The 20,517-nt window shown below is 41.4% G+C and overlaps 2 protein-coding genes and 1 long non-coding RNA gene across 3 annotated transcripts in view; 1 reads left to right on the top strand and 2 right to left on the bottom strand.

Moving 5' to 3' along the window:
- The window catches only part of LOC125096363 (forkhead box protein O1-like), a 45,854-nt gene extending 43,340 nt beyond the window's left edge, over nucleotides 1-2,514 (bottom strand). Inside the window, exon 1 of the mRNA XM_047723280.1 lies at nucleotides 1,541-2,514. Coding sequence (XP_047579236.1) covers nucleotides 1,544-2,146 — 603 coding nt within the window. The 5' untranslated portion in view covers nucleotides 2,147-2,514 and the 3' untranslated portion in view covers nucleotides 1,541-1,543. The remainder of the gene's footprint in view (nucleotides 1-1,540) is intronic.
- LOC125096359 (28S ribosomal protein S31, mitochondrial-like) overlaps nucleotides 1-20,517 on the top strand; it is a 764,428-nt gene that overhangs the window by 299,093 nt on the left and 444,818 nt on the right. The window lies entirely within an intron of this gene.
- LOC125096365 (uncharacterized) lies at nucleotides 2,667-5,544 on the bottom strand. The gene is made up of 2 exons (XR_007126155.1): nucleotides 5,243-5,544; nucleotides 2,667-3,325 (listed from the first exon to the last, which is right to left on the bottom strand). It is a non-coding gene; the product is annotated as an uncharacterized LOC125096365 (long non-coding RNA).

Raw genomic sequence — 20,517 nt, 5'->3', positions numbered from 1 at the left:
GATATGAGTAACTTAACCTTTTTGGACACACATTAACCACAAACATGACAGCGTATGTAAAACCACCGTGGTGTAACCAACTGCGCAGCAAAGATCAATCTTTATTATGCTATACAGTCAGGATAAGGGATGAGGAAGAAGTTCTCAACTTAACTTTTCGCACCGATCCCTCCACCTGTGACAGTGAGAAACCGTCAGTTCAGAAGGCCGCACGGCGAACGGACTCCTGGTAAGCCTGCCCACAGCCTGTCCTGAGAACCCCCGGGTCTTTTCGACCCGCAAGTAGGGAAGTACCTGTCCCGGCCCTGAGAACCTCTGAGTGTCCTCTCCCTGAAAACCAAAAAAGAACCAGAGGAGACTCATCTACAGTCCTCTATTGAAGCAGGACGTCCCCACACGCACCTTTCATGCGCACCTCCACTCCCACTCCCCGAAACACTTGTCACAAAGACCCCTGCCTCGTCTGTACTTCCACGCTCGGTAACACTGGGGTGGCAAAGCGAGAGAGAAGGTACACACATCTCCAACTCTCCTCACCCAGAGCAGCCTCTGCATGCCTAATTAAAGGCCTCGGACCACGGGCGAGGCCAAGTTTGGGGGCTTTTCCTTGCGCAGAGAAGTGCAGGCCTCGCAGCCCCGCGGCCAGGCCGTGAGCTGCTCACCGCCCCGGCGCCCGCGCTGGCCCTTTAAAGGCGCTCTCTTCCTACGCCTGCGGCCCCTCCCTCGCCGCCTCAGCTCCTGCTCCTGCTCCCGCCCCCCAGCCGCCCAGGGTCACACTTGAACTTTAGCTCTCCCCGCAGGCGGTGGCCGCCGCTTCGCACGTGTCGGATGCACTACCTCCGGCTCTGCTCGCGGCCCCTGCACTCGAGGTCACTTCGGATAAAATCAAAACAAAGCAAAATGCACACCGGCCTCCAAAAACTGCGCTGCCTGCCCCCAGGGGCCGGCTGGCGACCTGTCTGTCCCCTCCACCTACAGCTCCGTGCTCCGGCGGCGGGGCCCCCCGAGGAGCCCTGCCGCGCCCTCCTCAGCCCAGCGCGGCGGAAACTGCTCTGCTGCGCACCCCGAAGCTGGTGGGACACGCACCGCAGGAGACCGAGAGGAGCCGCCCTCACCCCCCAAGGTCCTGGAGGAAGAGGATTAGTGGCACGAGTCCCCTCCAGTCGTGGGGGAGCAGACCCCAGTAAACCCCTTCCTCTCCTCACCGGCGAAATTCTCTGCCTTCTCTGATGTCCACTTATTACCTTACTTTGTTCACTCCTAATTCCCAAGTGAGCCCCCTTCCCCGTCCCGCTCGAACTCCCACTTGAGCGCGCTCACACACTTATTCCTGTCCCCCGACAGGACCCGGGCTAGCCCACCACTCACGTCTGCCACTTCTCGCGCTCTCTCTGCACGCGCCACCCGCATGCCCTGCACTTTCAGGGCAAGCAAACTTCCACAGTCGCCCCCTCATGTGCCCCACCACGACCTCGGGTGGAGGCAGGGGTCCCCGCGGCCCCCCGCTCTCTGTCCAGCCTTGCGCCCGGAGGCCACTCACCTTCTAGCCCGCGGAGCTGTTGCTGTCACCCTTATCCTTGACGTAAGGCACGCTCTTGAGCATCCACTGGTAGATCTGCGACAGCGTGAGCCGCTTCTCCGCTGAGCTCTCGATGGCCTTGGTGATGACGTCGGCGTAGGACAGGTTGCCCCACGCCTTGTGGCGGGACGAGCTTCTCTTTCGCGGCTGCCCGGCGAGCGGCCCGGTGGCGGCTGGGGGCACCGGCGGGTGCTGAGATAGCGGCCCGGGCGGCGGAGGCGGCAGAGGCGCCGGGTGCAGGCAGCCCGCCTCCTGGCTCTGGAAGTCCCCGCACAGATCCCCGGTGGCGGCCGCCACCACGGAGCCGGGCGCCTGCGGGAAGTCCCCCGGCTCCTCCAGCAGGCTCAGGTTGCTCTTGAAGTCGGCGTTGACAGTGGCCGCCGAGGCCGAGGGCAGGCCCGCGTTGGCGTCGGGGTTCGCTGCGGCGCCGCCCGACGGCGCGGGACTGGAGGTGGCGGAGTTGGACTGGCTAAACTCCGGCCTGGGCAGCGGCCAGGTGCACGAGCGCGGCCGCGGCAGCGGCTCGAAGTCCGGGTCGATCTCCACCACCTGGGGCGCTTGTGCCATGGTGACCCCCCACCCCTCCCCCAGCCGCGGGAGAGCCAAGGGGTCGAGCGCACCACAGGGGGCCCAGGGGCGGGGTGCGAAGAGCCGGTCCGAGATTTGGGGGGGCGAGGTCCGTGCCTCGAGCCAACGAAAACCGGGAGGAAGGCGCGGCGGAGTGGAAGCGCGAGCCCAGAACTTAACTTCGCGGGTCCATCAACATCTAGGCTCTTCCAGGTCCGCTGCACCGGCAGAACTGCAGGCCAGAGTCATCCAGCCGGACAGCTGTCGGCGCCGTACTCCTGCTGACAGGGCCCGCAGACAGAAGGACGGACGCACGCAGCGGGCCGCTCGCTCTCCCCGCGGCGCGACCGCTACGCTGCTGCCTGTTGAATGTGGTAAGTCGGTTACGGGATCTGCCGCGGTCCCACGCCCGGGGCGGCGCGCCCGCCGGCCCCCAGGCAGCCAATGGTCGCCCACGTGGGCGGGGGCCGGTTTTCCACTGGGAGGTGGCAGTGGTTTGGTGGGAGGGTAGTGGGGTGTTTTTCTCTTTCACTCTCTCTCTTTCGCTCTCTCTCTCTCTCTTTTTTTTTTTTTTGGATCTCTGTTATTATTTTCTGGTAATTCTCAAGTGTTTCTGTCTCTCGCCCTCTCAGTGTTTTGATTGCTAGGAGGCAAACCAGCGTGGAGGCGGCGGCCACACTTTGTTTACTACTGAGGAGCAAAGCCGAGTACTCGGGAAGCTCGAGTGGAACGAGTCTCTTGCTTCGCCTCGACCTCCTCTCGGGGCCCAGAGTGGGGCGGGGCGGGGGCCGGGGAACGCTCCTGGCTCCCCAAGGCGCTAGGTGGGCGGCGGAGGTGGCCTCGCGGAATTCTACTCAATCGCCCCCCTTTTCGACTCCACCCACGATTCTTTTGCAGAGAAATGTGGGGAAGTCGGTGGGTTTTGTGTTTATTTTTTGTTCTCTTTCCCTGCGATCTGTCAAATTCTCCAGCCCGCACGCGCGGTGCACAGCAAACCTCCTCCCCTGCACCCGGGTCCCGGCCGTGGAGTGCGCGCGGGGGCCGCGCTCCCCACGCCTCCGAGCCCGGAACCCACCTGTCCGCACCCTCAAGCTGAGCCTCGCGGTTCCCTGTCGCCGGGGGCCAGGCGTCCAGCCCACCAGCCATCAGCTGGGTTCACTCCATTCTTGATCTAAAAGGCTAGAAATGAGGGAAAGGGGACTCAGCGCGCCGAAGACAATCCTATTTCACATGCACACCCAGACTCAAAAGCATCCTAGACCTCATTCCCTCTGTGGGAACGTCTTCCCCTCCTAGGGAACCTCAGACTCTAATAATCCAGGGGCGGCGGCGGACGGATCAGAGAAGAGCATGTAGACAGAACCTTGTCACTTTATTACTTACCCCTAATACACTTTCACTCTTTGCTTGTTATTTCCTTGCTGTTGAGGATGGAAGTGGCAAGGTGTCGAGAAGTAAAAGCGCCCAAAGGGTAAGACGAAAGCCTTGGGGCTCAGCCCTGCCCAAACCCAGGTTCCTCTAAACTGTTTGCCTCGAGTGTCAGTAAACCCGTCACCCACCCCACCTTACGTTTTTCCATCTGGGCTCCAGGTCCTGTCGAGATCAGTGGGGCCAAAGGTAGGAAGACAATGATCCTTGTGTGTTAGGGAGCAAAAGAAGCAGTTTTCAAGAAACAGGGTTTTGTTTTGTTTTGTTTTGTTTTGGTTCGGTTTTTTAGGAAGAATATGGACGGCATTTCCTTTCATAGGGATGGGATCACTCAGGTTGGAAGATGGACAGAGTCTTAAATATCTTGTGCAAAATGACGGCTCAGTGGATTAAGCCTCTGCTTTCCACTGGGGTCATGGTCTTAGGGTCATGGGATCGAGTCCGATTTTGGGCTCTCTGCTAAGCAGGGAGCCTGCTTCCCGCTCTCCCTCTGCCCGCCTCTTTGCCTACTTGTGATCTCTCTGTCAAATAAATAAATAAAATCTTAAAAAAAAAAAAAAGAAAGAAAGAAAGAAAGAAAGAAAAGCAAAATGACAGCTCCCGATTACTTTAAAAATCCGCTTTTCCTTACAGGTTTAATTCTTCAATTAAAAAAGTCGTGTCTAAAGAAATTTGGGCCTCCTTTACAAAAGTTTGAAAGAACTTAGAGATTTATTTCTTCCTTTACCTTCTCACCATCATCTCCCTAGTTCAGACCCCTATTTCTTCATAATCCACTTATCGCAAGAGCTTCCCACGGATAATGGGGGGCTGGGGGAGAAGGTCGTGAGCCTGATGGATGAAGGATCGGGTTAGTTCCCACCCTCCTCCACCTGTGGTCTCTGCATCTACTATCAAACTTGGACACTTTGGGCCTCCTCTGCCAGCCGCTAGGGGACCTCAGTAACCCAGATGATGAGGTCAGAGGAAGGAGGTTAATGTGGAACTGTTGATACCCTCAACCTCGCCAATCAAGCTCTGCAGAGGCAGCCCCCATTCAGATGGCCCCACCCTGCAAATAGGCGGTGCCCTAGTGGATCATTCTTGGCAAAGGAAACCAGCTGCAAATTTGGCTTTGCCTTCCTTTCAATTCCGGTTTTTCATGGCTTCAGTGAGAGGACGGTACTTGGTGAAGGAAGTTTTCTTACAGACTTTCCTCAGGTCCTTGAAATCTGAACTGTCCTGCCTAATTGTTTTAAGTGTTGTAGTTTGCTTTTCTTTGGCCTTGTTATGAAATTTGACTTGAAGTAGGCACAGAGTACGTAGAGGGCCAACGTCCCTGACACAACAGTTCCAAAAACACTGAACGTGTGTTTAAGGTGTTTCTAGCTTCCAGCTGCCTACTCTACTTACTGAACCTTAGGGTGAACGTTTGGCCTGTTTCCAATCTTCAGCTTGCACAAGCTATTCTGTAATGAATAACCATACATAACTCATTTTGCATCTGTGTAAGTATATACACAGGAGGAATTTCCAGAAAAGAGATCACTGGGTCAGCAATTAAATGCATTTGCAATTTTGAGACACACTGTCAAATTGCATTCCGTAAGAGTTGTATCAAGCTAATCACTAAAGGTTCTTTTTAGCTAGATCCACAGAATGTTAAAATTGAAAGTAGACAGAGATCACCTTGGTGGCCTCCTTTAATTTCTCCATAAGGAAATCGAAGCACAGAGAGGCTGATTTGCCCAATGTCACACAGAAGCGAGTGCTGCTGCCATGGCTGGAATTTTCTGCTTTCCCATCAATAATCGCTTCAAAACACAAACAGAAAATAAGAAATATCTGCTATTCCTGTATAGTGATAACCACTCTAAAACTTGATAGTATATTTCCTTCCAGTCCACCACACGGATTTTAGTAATTTTAGTTGGATGAACTCCACTGAACTAATCGAACTTTGGATTTGGGAGACTGAAAAAGCAGACACAAAAAAGATGAGAGTGACAGAAAATGAAAGAAAAAAAGATTACAGAAGAAGTGATTTGGGTTTTTTTTAGTCAAAAATACAAATGTTTTCTCTCTTTAAAGATTGCCAAAGTATTTAGATTGGCACTCGCTCTGCTTAAGAGAAAAAAGTTCATTTCTTTAGTATTTTTTGTGGTAGCTGTTTGCTTGGAAGGCAGATTCTAATGATTATCGCTTACTAGCTGGTGCATATATCCCAACTGGGAAGAAAAATGTTTCATGTCAGGTAAGAACAATTAAACTGAAAGAGGAAATTTATCCTCACAGAGTCCATCTCACAAACCTATATGGTGTTCTTTCCTCTGCCTGTTTTTCGGAGTGGTTATCACACCACCCTTGACAGGAAGACTGAGGGATGGTTCCTTTCCATCAGTTCCTTGGCAGAAACTTCTGCATTTGCCCCTCACTACCAGCATACCGATCTCTGGTTTAAGTTCTTACTTGTCAAAATAGGTAACTTAAATCTAATTTATTTATTTTATTATTATTATTTTTTAAGATTTTACCCATTTATTTGACAGACAGAGATCACAAGTAGGCAGAGAGGAGGAAGAAGTCTCCATGCGGAGCAGAGAGCCCCACACGGGGCTCCATCCCAGGACCCAGGGATCATGACCTGAACCAAAGGCAGAGGCTTTAACCCACTGAGCCACCAGGTGCCCCCTTAAGTCCAATTTAATGAGTAAGTGAAAAGTCTGGACATCTATTTTTCAGTTATGACACTTCGCTTCATACTTTGCCTTCCCTTTCCCCAAGAACTGCCCATTTCTGATATTCTGTCTGAATTATTATGGTACTGCTATCAGCCTAAATTGGCCTTTCTTTACTTTGCCCCTAGAAAATAATCTGAAAAACCACAGCTTCAGGTTCTTAAGCCAATATCCGGAAACCTGACATATTAAGTGGTAGCTCTAGCAATAGTAAAAGGAGTCACTCATTTTTCTTGAGGGATAAATTCCTTTGGATTTGGTTATCCTTTCATCAAAAATGTATAGAGCACCTGTTATACATATGCCAGGTACTGTGCTTCTCAGGGTACTTAATTTTGATGGCAAGTTGCTTGAGTTCACAAATGACTTTTTTTTTTTAACTTTCCTTTATATGATTTTGATGTCAGAGTTAGGACGATGATACTCTTATTTTTTATTCATTTATTTATTTATTTGACAGAAAGACAGAGGCAGGGAGAGAGGAAACACAAGCAGGGAGAGTGGGAGAGGGAGAAGCAGGCTTCCCACTGAGCAGAGAGCCAAATGTAGGGCTCGATCCCAGGATCCCGGGATCATGACATGAGCCGAGGGCAGACACCCAAGGACTGAACCACCCTGGTGCCCCGGGGCTGATGATACTCTTTTTTTTTTTTTTTCAAGATTTTATTTATTTATTTGACAGACAGAGATCACAAGTAGGCAGAGAGGCAGGCAGAGAGAGAAGAAGGCAGAGAGAGAGGAGGAAGCAGGCTCCCTGAGGAGCAGAGAGCCCGATTCGGGGCTCGATCCCAGGACTCTGGGATCATGACCTGAGTCGAAGGCAGAGGCTTTAACCCACTGAGCCACCCAGGTGCCTGCCAATGATACTCTTAAATAACCAATGCATAAAACAATATTTATGTGGAGGAATCACACACACACACACACAGCATTTGGTACAAAGAATGCTAAGTCAGGAAAAAACTGGAATATTACTGATTTTGAAGAAAAATGATAAGGTGAAGTAGAAAAACTAAATAAATGTGCAATTCACAGGCATTGGGAGTATGAGCTCTGGCTACCAGCCCTTGGAGTTTAGATGATCTTGCTTCAGATGGACAAAAGACACAAACTACATTAGTTTGTTTGCCTATCGCAAAGAAAGACAATGCTTACTAACCTGTAACTGGAGAGAGAGGCATTGGGCCAGTCATGAACCAGATGATCAATATTTTCAGTTACAAAGAGCCAATTTTTTTTAAAGATTTTATTTATTTACTTGACAGAGAGAGATCACAAGTAGGCAGAGAGGCAGGCAGAGAGAAGGGGGGGGGGCGGGAAACAGGCTCCCCACTAAGCAGAGAGCCTGATGTGGGGCTTGATCCCAGGACCCTGAGATCATGACCTGAGCCAAAGGCAGAGGCTTAACCCACTGAGCCACCCAGGCGCCCCAGCAAAGAGCCAATGTTTGTCTTCTTCCACAAATTCTGTTCCCTCGCTTGAAGTGTTAGTAAGAGACTGCTTGTGGGTCTCTACAGGAATACTGAAATATATTTGTAGGTAATTTAAATGACCAACAATAGAGAATGGCTAAAGAAATAATGACTTATCTGTAAGGTAGAAACTTAGGGGATCATTTCAAATAAAGTGGACAAAGCATTTGTAATGACATTGCAACGATGCTGATGATAACAATACTTAAAAGGTTAGAAGGTACTCCTGTCAGCTAAAAATGTTAGCAGTGGTTGTATCTGGGTGATGGATTTATAGGTGATCATTATTGGTCTAACACAAACCCTTCCTTTTACAGGTCAGAAAAGAGAGACAGTAAGAACTTAAATGACTGGCCCAAGGCTGTACAGTTAGTGAAGCACTGGCACCAGAACGCGGACTTATTAACATTAGGGCCATAACTGAGGTCTATCACATTGCTTCTCATGACAGTACCTTTCCTAACCGGGATTTTCAGACTATTTGATGACATTCAACCTACTTTATTTTATTTATTTATTTATTTTGAATAAACTTTTTTTTTTTTTAAAGTAAGCTCTACACCCAATGTGGGGCTTAAACTGACCACCCAGAGATCAAGAGTTGCGTGCTTTACCAACTGAGCCAACTGCCCCTCAAATTCAACCTGTTTTAAACATTAGGTCTTTATCTTTAAGACTATAAAATAACTCTCCCAAACTCCAAACTGTACAAATGTTACCATTAAAATTTTTTCTGACATTAAGAACTCATGGAATTGCCATAAAATTCATGGATAGCACATGAAATCCCAAATTCTTTGAATGTCACAAATCTGAATTTTGCATCCCTGCTTAAACACAATGTGTTTTCACTATTTTATTTGTTTCATGTCATATTAAAACTCTTAACATGCTTCCCATAAAGGGGGGACATATGTATTAAATAAGAAAATGCTGCCATGTAGAACACAGATGGTAGTACATTTTTGGCAGAAAGGAAGTTTAACGAGGCATTTTACTTATTTACTTGAAAAACTAATATGTATGAATGTTAAAGTTAAGCAGTAAGAATTAATTGCTGTTTTACAACAAATTTTTTTTTCCAAATCCAATCGCCCTATTTCCATACCATTAGTAAGGAAAGGGAGTCAAATGTGATTGGAAAGCAACCCCCAAGAGAGTTGTGACAGCAATAAAAGAATGAAGAAGAAACTGTTTGCGTTTTATGGTAAATAACCATGTTGCTTGTCATTGGTTGATAAAAATCAGTAACAAGAGGTAATGACTGTGCTTTTAATGATACCTATAGTCACCAACTGTGTCAGTTACGGTGTGAAAACAGGAGGTAAGAGTTTTATCAAATTTCAGATTTGGCTGACTCACAGGGCCCACCCATCTGCAAAGTCAGCTGTGCCAAAGAGTAAACATAGATGGATAGTGAGTATTTCTGCAGGAAATCAGGTTTCTATTTGGTGGTAAATACAGCCTTTTAAAACACACTGAAATACTCTATATTCTAAGGTTTACCATTTAAAAATGGAATTTCTAATTAGCTGATCGCTGATATCATGCTGGAGGAAAAATTGATTTGTCTCATAGGATGCCATGTGTGCTTTAGATAATTTTGTGTTTGAACAACAAACTAAAAACAGAACATTTGACAGCTATATTTCATGCCTGCCCTCTGGAAGAACCCAACCTGGAAAAACTCTTTTCACAGTCCAAGACTAGGCTTGGTGAAATCCCTTCCTCCTGTTTTTCAGATTTATGTATGATCTGAAACAAGATGTTACATAAATTGACAAATGTAAGTATATACTTCTTATCAAAATGTTTTCATTTATAAACCATAGATTACTATTTACCCAGAATCAAACATATACATGAAAGTTATTTTCTTTGTGCCCCAGGATTAATAAAAACAACTATTTTTTCAACTATTATGGACTAAGCATTTTATGGCTGTCATCTGAATTAGCCCTCAAACCACCCAAATAAGGTGGGAGATAGTATGATTCACATTTTACAGAAATTGAAACTGAGGTACAAAGACCTAAGCAATTGACCCAAGGGCTTACCTTACAAGTTTATCCACTTATGGGCAGACTTGAGCCTACCATTATCAAAATCCAGAGTTTGTCTCCTGTTTAACACTAACTTTCTGCCTCCATAAAATGTTGGAGATTTTAAAAAGAGAAATAGAAATTAGCCAGAGATTAATTCCATGATTCCATTCCCCCCCCCCCCCAGAAAATTGACTTTTGGACTTTTTCTGGTGGGTCTGGGCGGGGTTGGGGGGGTTGCAGCCGGCTCTGCCTGAAACCAATTTAGTTTATGTTAAAGAAGAAGCCTAGAGATAGACCATAAATAACAATAATAATGCTGATATTTGCATTTGTATAATGCAAATGATGTGGGGGATGTCAAGCCATTAACATTTGCTTATTTGAACCAACCATATACAGTAAGAGCAACCTGCCCTTCAGGAATGGTTGGCTTATCTGGAACTCTTTCCACAGCTCGTCCTATGCTGAAGAAAAGCACGTGAAGACAAATTGAACGGCTAGCTCGAGCTCTCTCCTCACCAAAGAAGGTTATTTGCATTGGATTTTTACCTTAAAGCCTTCCTTCCTATGAGTTTCAGAAGCTTGGGTTTAGATGAGAACACATGAACATCTACTTTACAGTTCAAGGAGGCCTTACTCCTATAGTATTTAAAACCCACCTCTATTGCTGAACCTGCTGGGGGCTGGTGAGAGCCTTCAGGTCTCCTTTCTGGAGACAATAAACAAAATTACAAGTCAAACAAATAAAATCCTGTGTTCCCTTCTATTTTGAAGTCAACCTCAAAAGGAATCAGAAGGTGCTACCTCTGCTACATTTTTAAAGGTGCTACATTTTTAAAGCACCTTTAGAAAACGGCTGTGGAGGGGCACCTGGGTGGCTCAGAGGGTTAAGCCTCTGCCTTGGCTCAGGTCATGATCCTGGGGTCCTGGGATGGAGTCCTGCATCCGGCTTTCTGCTCAGCAGGGAGCCTGAGTCCCTCTCTCTCTCTCTCTCTGCCTGCTTTTCTGCCTACTTATGATTTCTGTCTGTCAAATAAATAAAATCTTAAAAAAAGAAAAGAAAATGACTGTGGAAATGTACAGGGGCATATCTTCATCCCCCCAGTTCTCTTCAGCTAAGGGTTTAGGGTGTGTTCTCTTGCCTTTTGCCTCACAACCCAAGGAAGTATAGGCAACCTCTACAAACCACAGACTACCGGTCAGTATTAGTTGGAAGAACTTATCCGTGGCTACCTTCCTTTCAGCCAGGAACCATTTCAATTGCCAATGAATCACAAAGGGAAAATCATTCCTCAGTGCTTTCTAATCTCCAGGAGATGGCCTCGTTTTAGTCACCCACTGAACTCTCCCCAATCCATCCACTTGCTGTAGGAGTCTGCAAATTTGAAGATGAAGGCCAGCCTTTGTGTGATAATCAAGTTAGGTCAGTCAATCATCCAAATATATCGTCTCTTTTCTTTAATAGCCATATACCCGAATTTCAAATTTCCAAAATATTTATATAGTGATGAGCCAGATGTACACAGCTTAACCTTATAATCCCATGTCACAGCTTTTCCAAATACCTGGAAACTTGTTAAGTGGGGAGCTGATTATTTTGGCAGCGTATCTCCATCAATAGGATTCAGATTACAAGCCAGGGCTACTAATATAGTCTAGTATATGAAATCAACAGGGAAACTGAACAAGTAGAATCCATCCAAGGGCTAATTGACAGGGAAGTCTTTTCTAAAGCTTGTTAATGTGTTTTTTATTGACTTTTTAATATCAGAACACACATAGCACAGGTGAATGATGTAACTGTTTGGGATACTGTGCTACTCTCAGTTTGGAATGAAGTAGTTACATCTCCAACTCTTTGTGCTTTTAGTGTAATCTTGATATGAGCCACATAAGACCATGCATCTGCCCTTTACAAATATTCCTTTCAATATCATCTCAATTGGGAGGCTTAGTGTCATTTGACATGTGAAATTATTTTAAATGCACTCATCTTTTTTTTAATGAATAGAAGCAATACAGAGTAATGTAATAATGTGTCATGATTTTCATTATGCTTATTTATTGGTTCTGCAATAATAGGCGGAGAGCTTATTGTTATGCTTTCAGCCTGAGCTATTTATATACCGTGCTACTAGGTGCACCATTTCATATTGTGATGTCCTGTCCTCTTAAGAAAAGGGGTATCGGGAACCTTAAATCAAATTAAGGAAGAGTTTTATACCTTGCCTTTTTTATATTAAGTATATGACTTTTATAAACTACCTAACTCTGCTTGAGTAAACTCATGCTCCTTCACAGACAGGAAAAACCTATTTTTCAAACTATATGTGAAAACCTGATTCGGTTTTCAAAAGAAAGGAGGAGGAGGCAAGCTATCAGAAAAAAGAAAAATTCTTCCTTTTTTTTCACTTCTTTTTTGGGAAAAATTATCTACTTTGTGTTTTATATTAATACAAAAATGTGTCTAATGTACATACAAGCAGGGCACATAATACTTTTTTCAAAAAACATAGAATTAAGTAATGTATAAAGAAGAGATTCTCAAGGACAATTGAAAGGTAAACACATGAGATTTTTGGACACATGGTTTTGTGCTCCATGACAGATATCCTAAAGATGAAGCTACTCCACTGAGACTGTGCTTCTAGACCTGTGTAGTTGAGATTCCGGCTCTGCTAGTCTATTGCCTTTTGGATTTCAGCTCCTCTAACGTTGACTGGGAATTTGTAGTCAGCCTCTAGGGATGAATTGGCTACATTTGATTGCAAGGCCAGTTACTTCTTTCCTATTTGATTTTCACCAAGTCAATAGTTTTCCTAGAAGAGATTTTACTCTCGGGAATAACAGCCACTATTATAAAACTCTTATATGCAAAAAATCCAAATTTTTGCATTAAAATAACTTCAGATTTTTTTTGGTCTAGTATGTGTCTTTGAGTTTCTTTCTTTTTTAAATTTTATTTCCCAAAATTAAATGATTATGTTTTTATTTATTTATAGTCACTATAGTCATTTATTATATTTTTAGCCATTTTGCATTTTAATAATTTTTACTGCAAAATCTCTGCTAAAAAAACATACCTAAAACAGCACCTGGTGCATTGTAAGAACTCATTACATATCTGTGGTCTGAAAATAGAGAAAGTTACTTTTTTTTTTTTTAAATTAACATATAATGTATTATTAGTCCCAGGGGTACAGGTCTGTGAATTGCCAGGTTTACACACAGAAAGTTGCATTTAAAAAGTTATAATTAATTAAAAAAAAAAAAAAAAAAAAAAAAAAAAAAAAAAGTTATAATTGCTGGGCACCTGGGTGGCTCAGTTGGTTAAGCAACTGCCTTCCGCTCAGGTCATGATCCTGGTCTGGGATCCTGTCCCACATGCGGCTCCCAGCTCCATGGGAGTCTGCTTCTCCCTTTGACCTTCTCCCCTCTCATGCTCTCTCTCACTGTCTCTCCCTCAAATAAATAAACAAAATCTTTAAAAAGTTATAATTGCTTGTGATTAAGTACTCAGAGGTAGCTATTGCTAACCTTTTGTTGTTCAGATCCACAGTCCCTTCTCTAAATACAAATCCAAAAGACTCAGACCTGAACTGATTTAAGACTATTTTTAACCTTTACTAGTTCCACTTAGTGTTAATATGAACATTTTTTTTAATTGAAGAAATATTAAAATGTTTAAATTTGAGGTATTGTGCCATTCTCTGCTGGGATAGGTAATACATGACATGTACAACAAAATGTCATTCTGAAATATGAAAGAATTAGGGATTACAAAACATGTCTTCTAAGTGCCAGGGTTTTGAATAAAGGTTCATAAACTGCTCTGTCTTCACATGCTGTTAAGCACACACATAAACATGACACACAACTAGATTTTTTTACAGGTATATATTAAACATAATATCTTAAGCTGCTTTTTGCCTAAAATTATATAAATATATCACAGATAGACATCATCCCATGCCAATGATGTAGTTTCATACTACCTTAACAATGCTGGAATTCTGGGCCAATTAATGGATAATTCATTTAATCAGTTACTCCCTGATTGACAGTTTGATGCTTTACACTGAGATTCAATTCCCAAGGTTCTTGGTTTAAAAAAAAAAATATATATATATATCTGTAGATATCTATCTATCCATATCTATCTATCTATCTATAGATAGATAGATAGCTTTTCTGTATCTCTCTCTCTCTCTCTCTCTCTCTATATATATATATATATATAGCTTTTCAGTCCAGAACAGGTTGCTTAACTTTTTTTTTCTGTTTTCTTATTAAGTGTAATAATATTTGCTACTCATAGAGCTGTCATAATCAAAATTCAAGATGCAATATGATTATGCATAAAAAGGATATAATCAATACTAAATGTTGAATAAATATTAACCCATGGTTATTGTGGTTGTTAATAGCAAATGACATAAGGCACTGAAGCAGTTAGGGTACTGATATGCAGGCATATTTTCCATAAAAACAATATTTCAGTTGGCCCAAATGTTAGCAATTGTTTAAGAGTACAATTTTATTCCATAATACTTATGATATTAAAAATTAATTTTACTGGGATGCTAATTTATTTTATCATAAATTTCCACTTTGACCTCTCTAAACCAGGACTGGTCACCTTTGCTTTAAATGTTAAGTAGACATTTCAAGAAATGACTAATTTTGGGTAGACTGTCTTCTTTTTTTTTTTTTTTTTTTGGTAGACTGTCTTCTGAAGAAATAATTTCCAGATAATTTAAACTTCTTACACTACCAAAGTAAACTCTGAAGTGGAAAGATGTTATTAAGTCTTACTTAAGAATTGTGCTTTTTATGCAGGGAGACCTTTGGGAAGAAAACTCACACCAGGTAGAAACTGAAGAAAAGTTTGCACAAAAGAACTATTGTAATGAATGCCAGAAATTTAGAGACATATGATAACATCTGATTTCATTTACACTTTTTTTCATGTGAGAAAACTGAAGCACAGAAATGTTACTCACATATCTACAGCTAGCTAGGAATAGAGAATTAGTGTCATCTGACTCAGAGTTTAGGGTTTCTGTTCCTATACCAGTTGGGATATCATGTTTGACATACATTTCTACTGAGGTATCTATGGAGTATGAAAACATTGTATAGCATGAATAATTGCTACTCTGAGTTACTGCAACTTACTTCCTAGAATGCAGGTCAGTTTGGAAAAGAATTCTTTAAGGCCTCCATATACTAAGCTTCAGAAACTCTGCTGGGACCTATGTACGTATGACACATTGCCTCAGTGTCTTTCAAAGTGACAATTGGCAGAAGCTTCAAGAAGTTCTATAAGTTGATCCTACAGAGTGAAAATATTTCCAAATTTTGGAGACTCCAGAAGCAGCCCAGGATCATCCGATTTGATCACAGAACTGGCTTTGATTCTTTTATTTGAATCAAAGTTGACCAGTAGACCTCATTGCTTTTATCTTTGTTTAAAATGATTCAGAGCTGAACAATTATAGGAACAAAGCCATTCAAGGGGGTGTGACCTGGTATCAGAACTCAGTAGGGAGCATTGATTAACAAGCAGTATTAGAATGAAAGTAATAAATTTGTAAAATACATCAGACAGTGATAAATAGGCTAGAAAGCAAAGCATAATACATACAAAAGGAAGATGGATCATTATAGTACTTGCAGGTTTTTTATTTGAAACAGTGCAAAAATTTTGAGTCAAAAGAAACTTCTTCCTCTTACTCATATTGGGACCTCCATTTAACCTTTCATGAATTCCACAGGCCTCAGTTTCTCCATCTGTAAAATAGAAATTAACAATGGTTCTAGCTGGTGAGGTTGAAATGAAGGAATAGATTTGGAGAGGTTGAGAAACAATGACAAAAATCACCCTGTAAAATACATAAGGAAGCACAGGAGATAAAGGACCAAGAACAGAAGTGTTCTTTTTTTCTGGGAAAGAGCAGGTTACTTACTCTTATTCTAAGTACACTCTAGAGGAACTTGTAATACACTTCAGGAAACTTCATGTGTTTAAGTGCATTTTGTTTTCAGGTGTTCCAGTGATGGTACTGTTTCCATAGTTTTAAGGAGTTTGGAATTGAATGTAAACATGCTACAAATCACCTAACACTGAAATCCACTTAAAAAAAAAAAGATATGAACAGTTTTTCAATCAGACACCTTCAAAATGCAAACTCTGTGAGAGAAGTCTGTCCCACAGAGGATGAAAATGAATTTGGGGTTTTGTTTTTTCCCCCTAAACTATGACCTAATTCAACAGAGTGTATATGTGAAAATGCCTCATTAGTATTCTTTTTTTTAAGATTTTATTTATTTACTTGACAGAGAGAGATCACAAGTAGACAGAGAGGCAGGCAGAGAGAGAGAGAGAGAGAGAGAGGCTTCGGCAGGCTTCCTGCCGAGTAGAGAGCCTGATGCGGGACTTGATCCCAGGACCCTGAGATCATGACCCGAGCTGAAGGCAGTGGCTTAACCCACTGAGCCACCCAGGCGCCCCGCCTCATTAGTATTTTATCTGCAGGAGTGAATAGAGTGAAAATTGTAATTAAAAGGTTAAGAACTGAGACTTAGTTTTTCTAAGCCAGGAGCCTGCAACTTTTTCTGTTAAGAGTCATATAGTAAATATTTTGGGGTTTATGGGCCATACAGTCTCTGTCACAACTACTCAACTCTGCCATTGAAGCATGAAAGTGGCCATAGATAACATATAAATGAAAGGGCCTGGCTGAATTCCAATACAGCTTGATTTTCAAAAACAGATAGCGGGCTAGTTGGCCAATGCCAACTATTTTTGTAAGGCATTACTAACTGTTAACATTTCTTAATTTCTTTCCATTTGTGTATCTTTAAAAAAAACTATACCATGTAAATTATAAAGAGTCTCTAAGGAGATCAAGGTATTTGTCCGTTATTTCAAAATTAGATATGAAAGAATGAAAGCCTATTATCTCTGAAATGATTGTGTAGGTAAGACTGCCGCTTTTACTCAAGGAGAAAAAATTCTTAGAATTGAAGTCTCCAAGCAAAGAAAGCTGGGGATACTTAAATTAGGTATTAAGTGTCAGTCTGATAAAGAGTAGAGATAGTTCATTTCATTTTGTGCTAATGTTTAATTAAAAATCTGTTAACATTAGTAAAGACACTTGGCTTTATTTTAATTTCAGGTATGAATGCCAACCTAAAATAGACTCTTCCCATTGAATCATACATTTTGAATGTGCTACTTCTTCCTATATTTCAGTAGGAAAATGATAAATACTCTAGTATTCTAATACTCAAAATTTGATTAATAATTAATTTTTTCTTCAAATTTAGGAATGCCTTTTACTTTTTAATAGTCATTTCTGAGGACAGGTCTTCCAAATTCTTTGTATATTATCTCCTAAATTTTCATAATTGTATTCTCACATTACTCTTGTTTTTCAAACCAGAAATTCAAATACAATGGATAATTTTTTTGAAAATTTTAATTGTATATGATTTTTGTAATTTTGGAAAACATAGTAAATTATCTTTGAAACCCATGCAAAAGACCGGGGGCTTCAAAATTCCTCCAAAGTATTTACTAATTACTGTAAAGTATATTGGTTGGTTAGCTGGTTGCCTGCATTATTGTCCCTAAAGAGTTAAAAATTCTCTATCAAGACTTGGAAGAAGGAAAAAAATGAGAAAGGTGATGCATCACTCAATTTCACCTTGAATTCCTTCTATTTTTTAAATCCTATTAGGACCTGGAATATACCTATACAGGTGATTATTTGAAAGGTAGATACAAAATCAGACAGGAACCTGATCTTATTAATAATTTTTTCATTAGCAAAATGAGTTACCTGAATAATTGACTTTATCTTATGATTAAAAATTTAATATTTGGGGAGCAAGACTGGTGAACTCTGAGTATCAAAATCAATTGATTCATATTGTTTTTAATTTGAGTGTATTTTGAAAAAATAAGCTGATGAAGTGGATAACAGGCATACAGTTTGGTTCACCTTTTAAATTAGTACTTGTTTTTTGGTATTTACATAATGATAGACTATAAGTAATACCTTGAATTTCTTTTGCACTTTAAAAGGTAAGTGTTCAGAAGTGCTATTTTGGCAATTTATATGTCTGTCATGATGGTAAGTAATCATACAGTTAAGCCTACTGCATGCATTAGAATATTTGGTAATAAATGGCCATAGTTACCTTATTATGTTATTGGCCAAAGGAAAAGAAATCTGGTTATTGGAGTTATATAAAATGTTCAGCTATTCAAATAATTTAACATGCAAGTCTAGAAAGTAGAAGTGCCGACTTTTTCGATGAGTTGTCTTATTATTAGGAGTGTTAGTAGCATTTTTTTTTCTTAGTGTGTAACAGTAATTTTTAAAAGCACTTCAAGGCAAGTTACATTAATTTCTCATTAACAATTCTGAAAATATTGGGATGGAGCCTTATTTTTCTCTGTTTTTAAGAGAGGCAGTACAGCAACTGACTGGTCCTAGCAGTCACCGGCAAGGGTTATTGTTCTGCAATGAATTGGTTATATGATGGGTAACTTTATGAAAGTTAGTTAGTTGTAGTTTCTCTGTTAAGAAACCATGTAGACAGTAACACTATTATGTCTTCTAAGTCAGTTGGGAAGAATGAATAATAAATATCACTAATACTGTTTTGTAGATCCTAATATAAGACAGAATACTCCAAGCCTTGTATCACAGAAAGTGCACAATGACACGAATTACATAAATTTAGTTTCAGTGCAGTATGGTTGTCCATATTAGCTGAATGAATTAGACTGAAAACTGGTTTGAATCTAAATAAATCAATTTATGAAAACTTCCTTTTACTTGTTAGCAAGTTCTTTAACCCTAATAAGATTTTAAGGAAATGTATCTTGCAGAAGACTCAGCATTCATGGGGATAATAAGTAAAATCATGAGTCACCAATCTGTCTCCCTCCCTTTCCTCTCTTTCTCTTCATATGTCAGAGTTCTAGAAGTTCAAACTTCTAATGAATGTTCATTCATTGGCTACATAGATCTTTGACTGTTCAGAGAATCCAGTTGTAGGTATTACCTCCAGTGGGATAATCCTTCCATACTCTTTTTTTAAAGATTTTATTTATTTATGACAGAGAGAGATAGCAAGAGAGGGAACATAAGCACAGGTGAGCTGGAGAGGGAGAAGCCGGCTTCCTGTGGAGCAGAGAGCCCTATATGGGGCTAGATCCGAGGACACTGGGCTCATGAGCTAAGCCAAAGGCAGACGCTTAACGACTGAACCACCCAGGCACCCTTCCTTCCATATTCTTAATAGAGATAGAAAAAAAGCACGATAGGAGGAAAGCAGAGGAGAGTCTTCTAAGACAACATATCTGGCTGAGTACTAGCAAAAACCAACCAAACAAATAAGAAGCAGAAAGGAATTGAACTCCTGACCCTCCTCCCCTCTCCACCATTATGACCACACCATCACTGGAAGAAAAAGAAAAAGATTGAGTATTAGTTAGGGTTGAGATGGAGAGGCTGATTGTACTGAAGAGAATGGGTTAATTGAAGATGTTGAAGTTAGCAACTCAAATTTTGGATTTTTTTCTCCCTAAGACATCAACTCATGGCATAACTCTATGCCATTGCCAGTGAGAAAGCATATCTAACATTCAGTGGCAACTTGGTGGCCTATGGCCTCCGGGCTTTAGCAAATGTGAAAAAGAATGTACAGTATTCTTTATTTTGTGTGCTTTTGTAGATAACAAATAGCAACTCCTCTTACCTTTTGATTATCTCAATTTTCTTCTTTCTTGTCAAAGATGATTTTCTTTAAAATTCAAAATTACATAATTAAATTCTGGCACACAAGTATTATTAAAGTTATCAGTATCCTTTACAAAAGAGTTCACATTTGCAAGAGCTTTTAATATGTAGCCACATAACTTAAAAAAAATCATCTCAGTCATCCTAATTGAGCTGTAGACTTAAAGTGTTCTCTTTACAGGATGTGGCTGTTCTTGTTCTCTCATTTTTAATTTAAAGTAATGCTAGTTTTTGCTAAATGTGGTAAGAATTTCTCATGTTTTTATTATGCCTTTGGTTGCAAAACACAAATGTCAATCATACTATACTTATATAAAATGTATTATTTTGAAAATCATTCATAAATACAGTTATTGCCATTCCTCATGCTCTTTGAAAATTCCAAAGCCATAGGTGCTGTCAGATAACTTTATAAGTGGTGGCTTAAAATGCTGTTGCCTACTTCAGCAATGTAGAAAAAACAACACCGTATATTCTGTTGAAGGCAAAGCTATCAGAAGCACTGTCAGTATGAAAAGGCTTAAAGTGAATTATTCACCTCTTAACTCTCAGTTGTGTTTAGTGTGCTGCAAAGAGAATGCTCCCTATCAATGTGAAAAGCAGTGCCTTTGAAATAAGGGAAAAGTTCAACTTGTTTGACTTTGTTTTCAACCCAATGGCATCAATATATGCAGTGAACTTTATGTGCCCAATTCAAAAGAATTTTGAAAATTCCACTCCCCTGTACTTCTGAAGCAGGATAACACAGATCATTTTAGTATAGCTGAAGCAATAATGATATGATTTAACACCATACTACACATCCAAACCCAAATTTGTTTGTGAGAAGTAAATTCTCTCTTAATGAGGACTTCAAAGAGTTAAGGACATACTTTCATTTTTCTTTAACAA

This window comes from Lutra lutra, chromosome 3, assembly GCF_902655055.1.
Source record: "Lutra lutra chromosome 3, mLutLut1.2, whole genome shotgun sequence".
Taxonomy (NCBI): Eukaryota; Metazoa; Chordata; class Mammalia; order Carnivora; family Mustelidae; genus Lutra; species Lutra lutra.
This window is presented reverse-complemented; position numbering and strand designations above follow the sequence as displayed.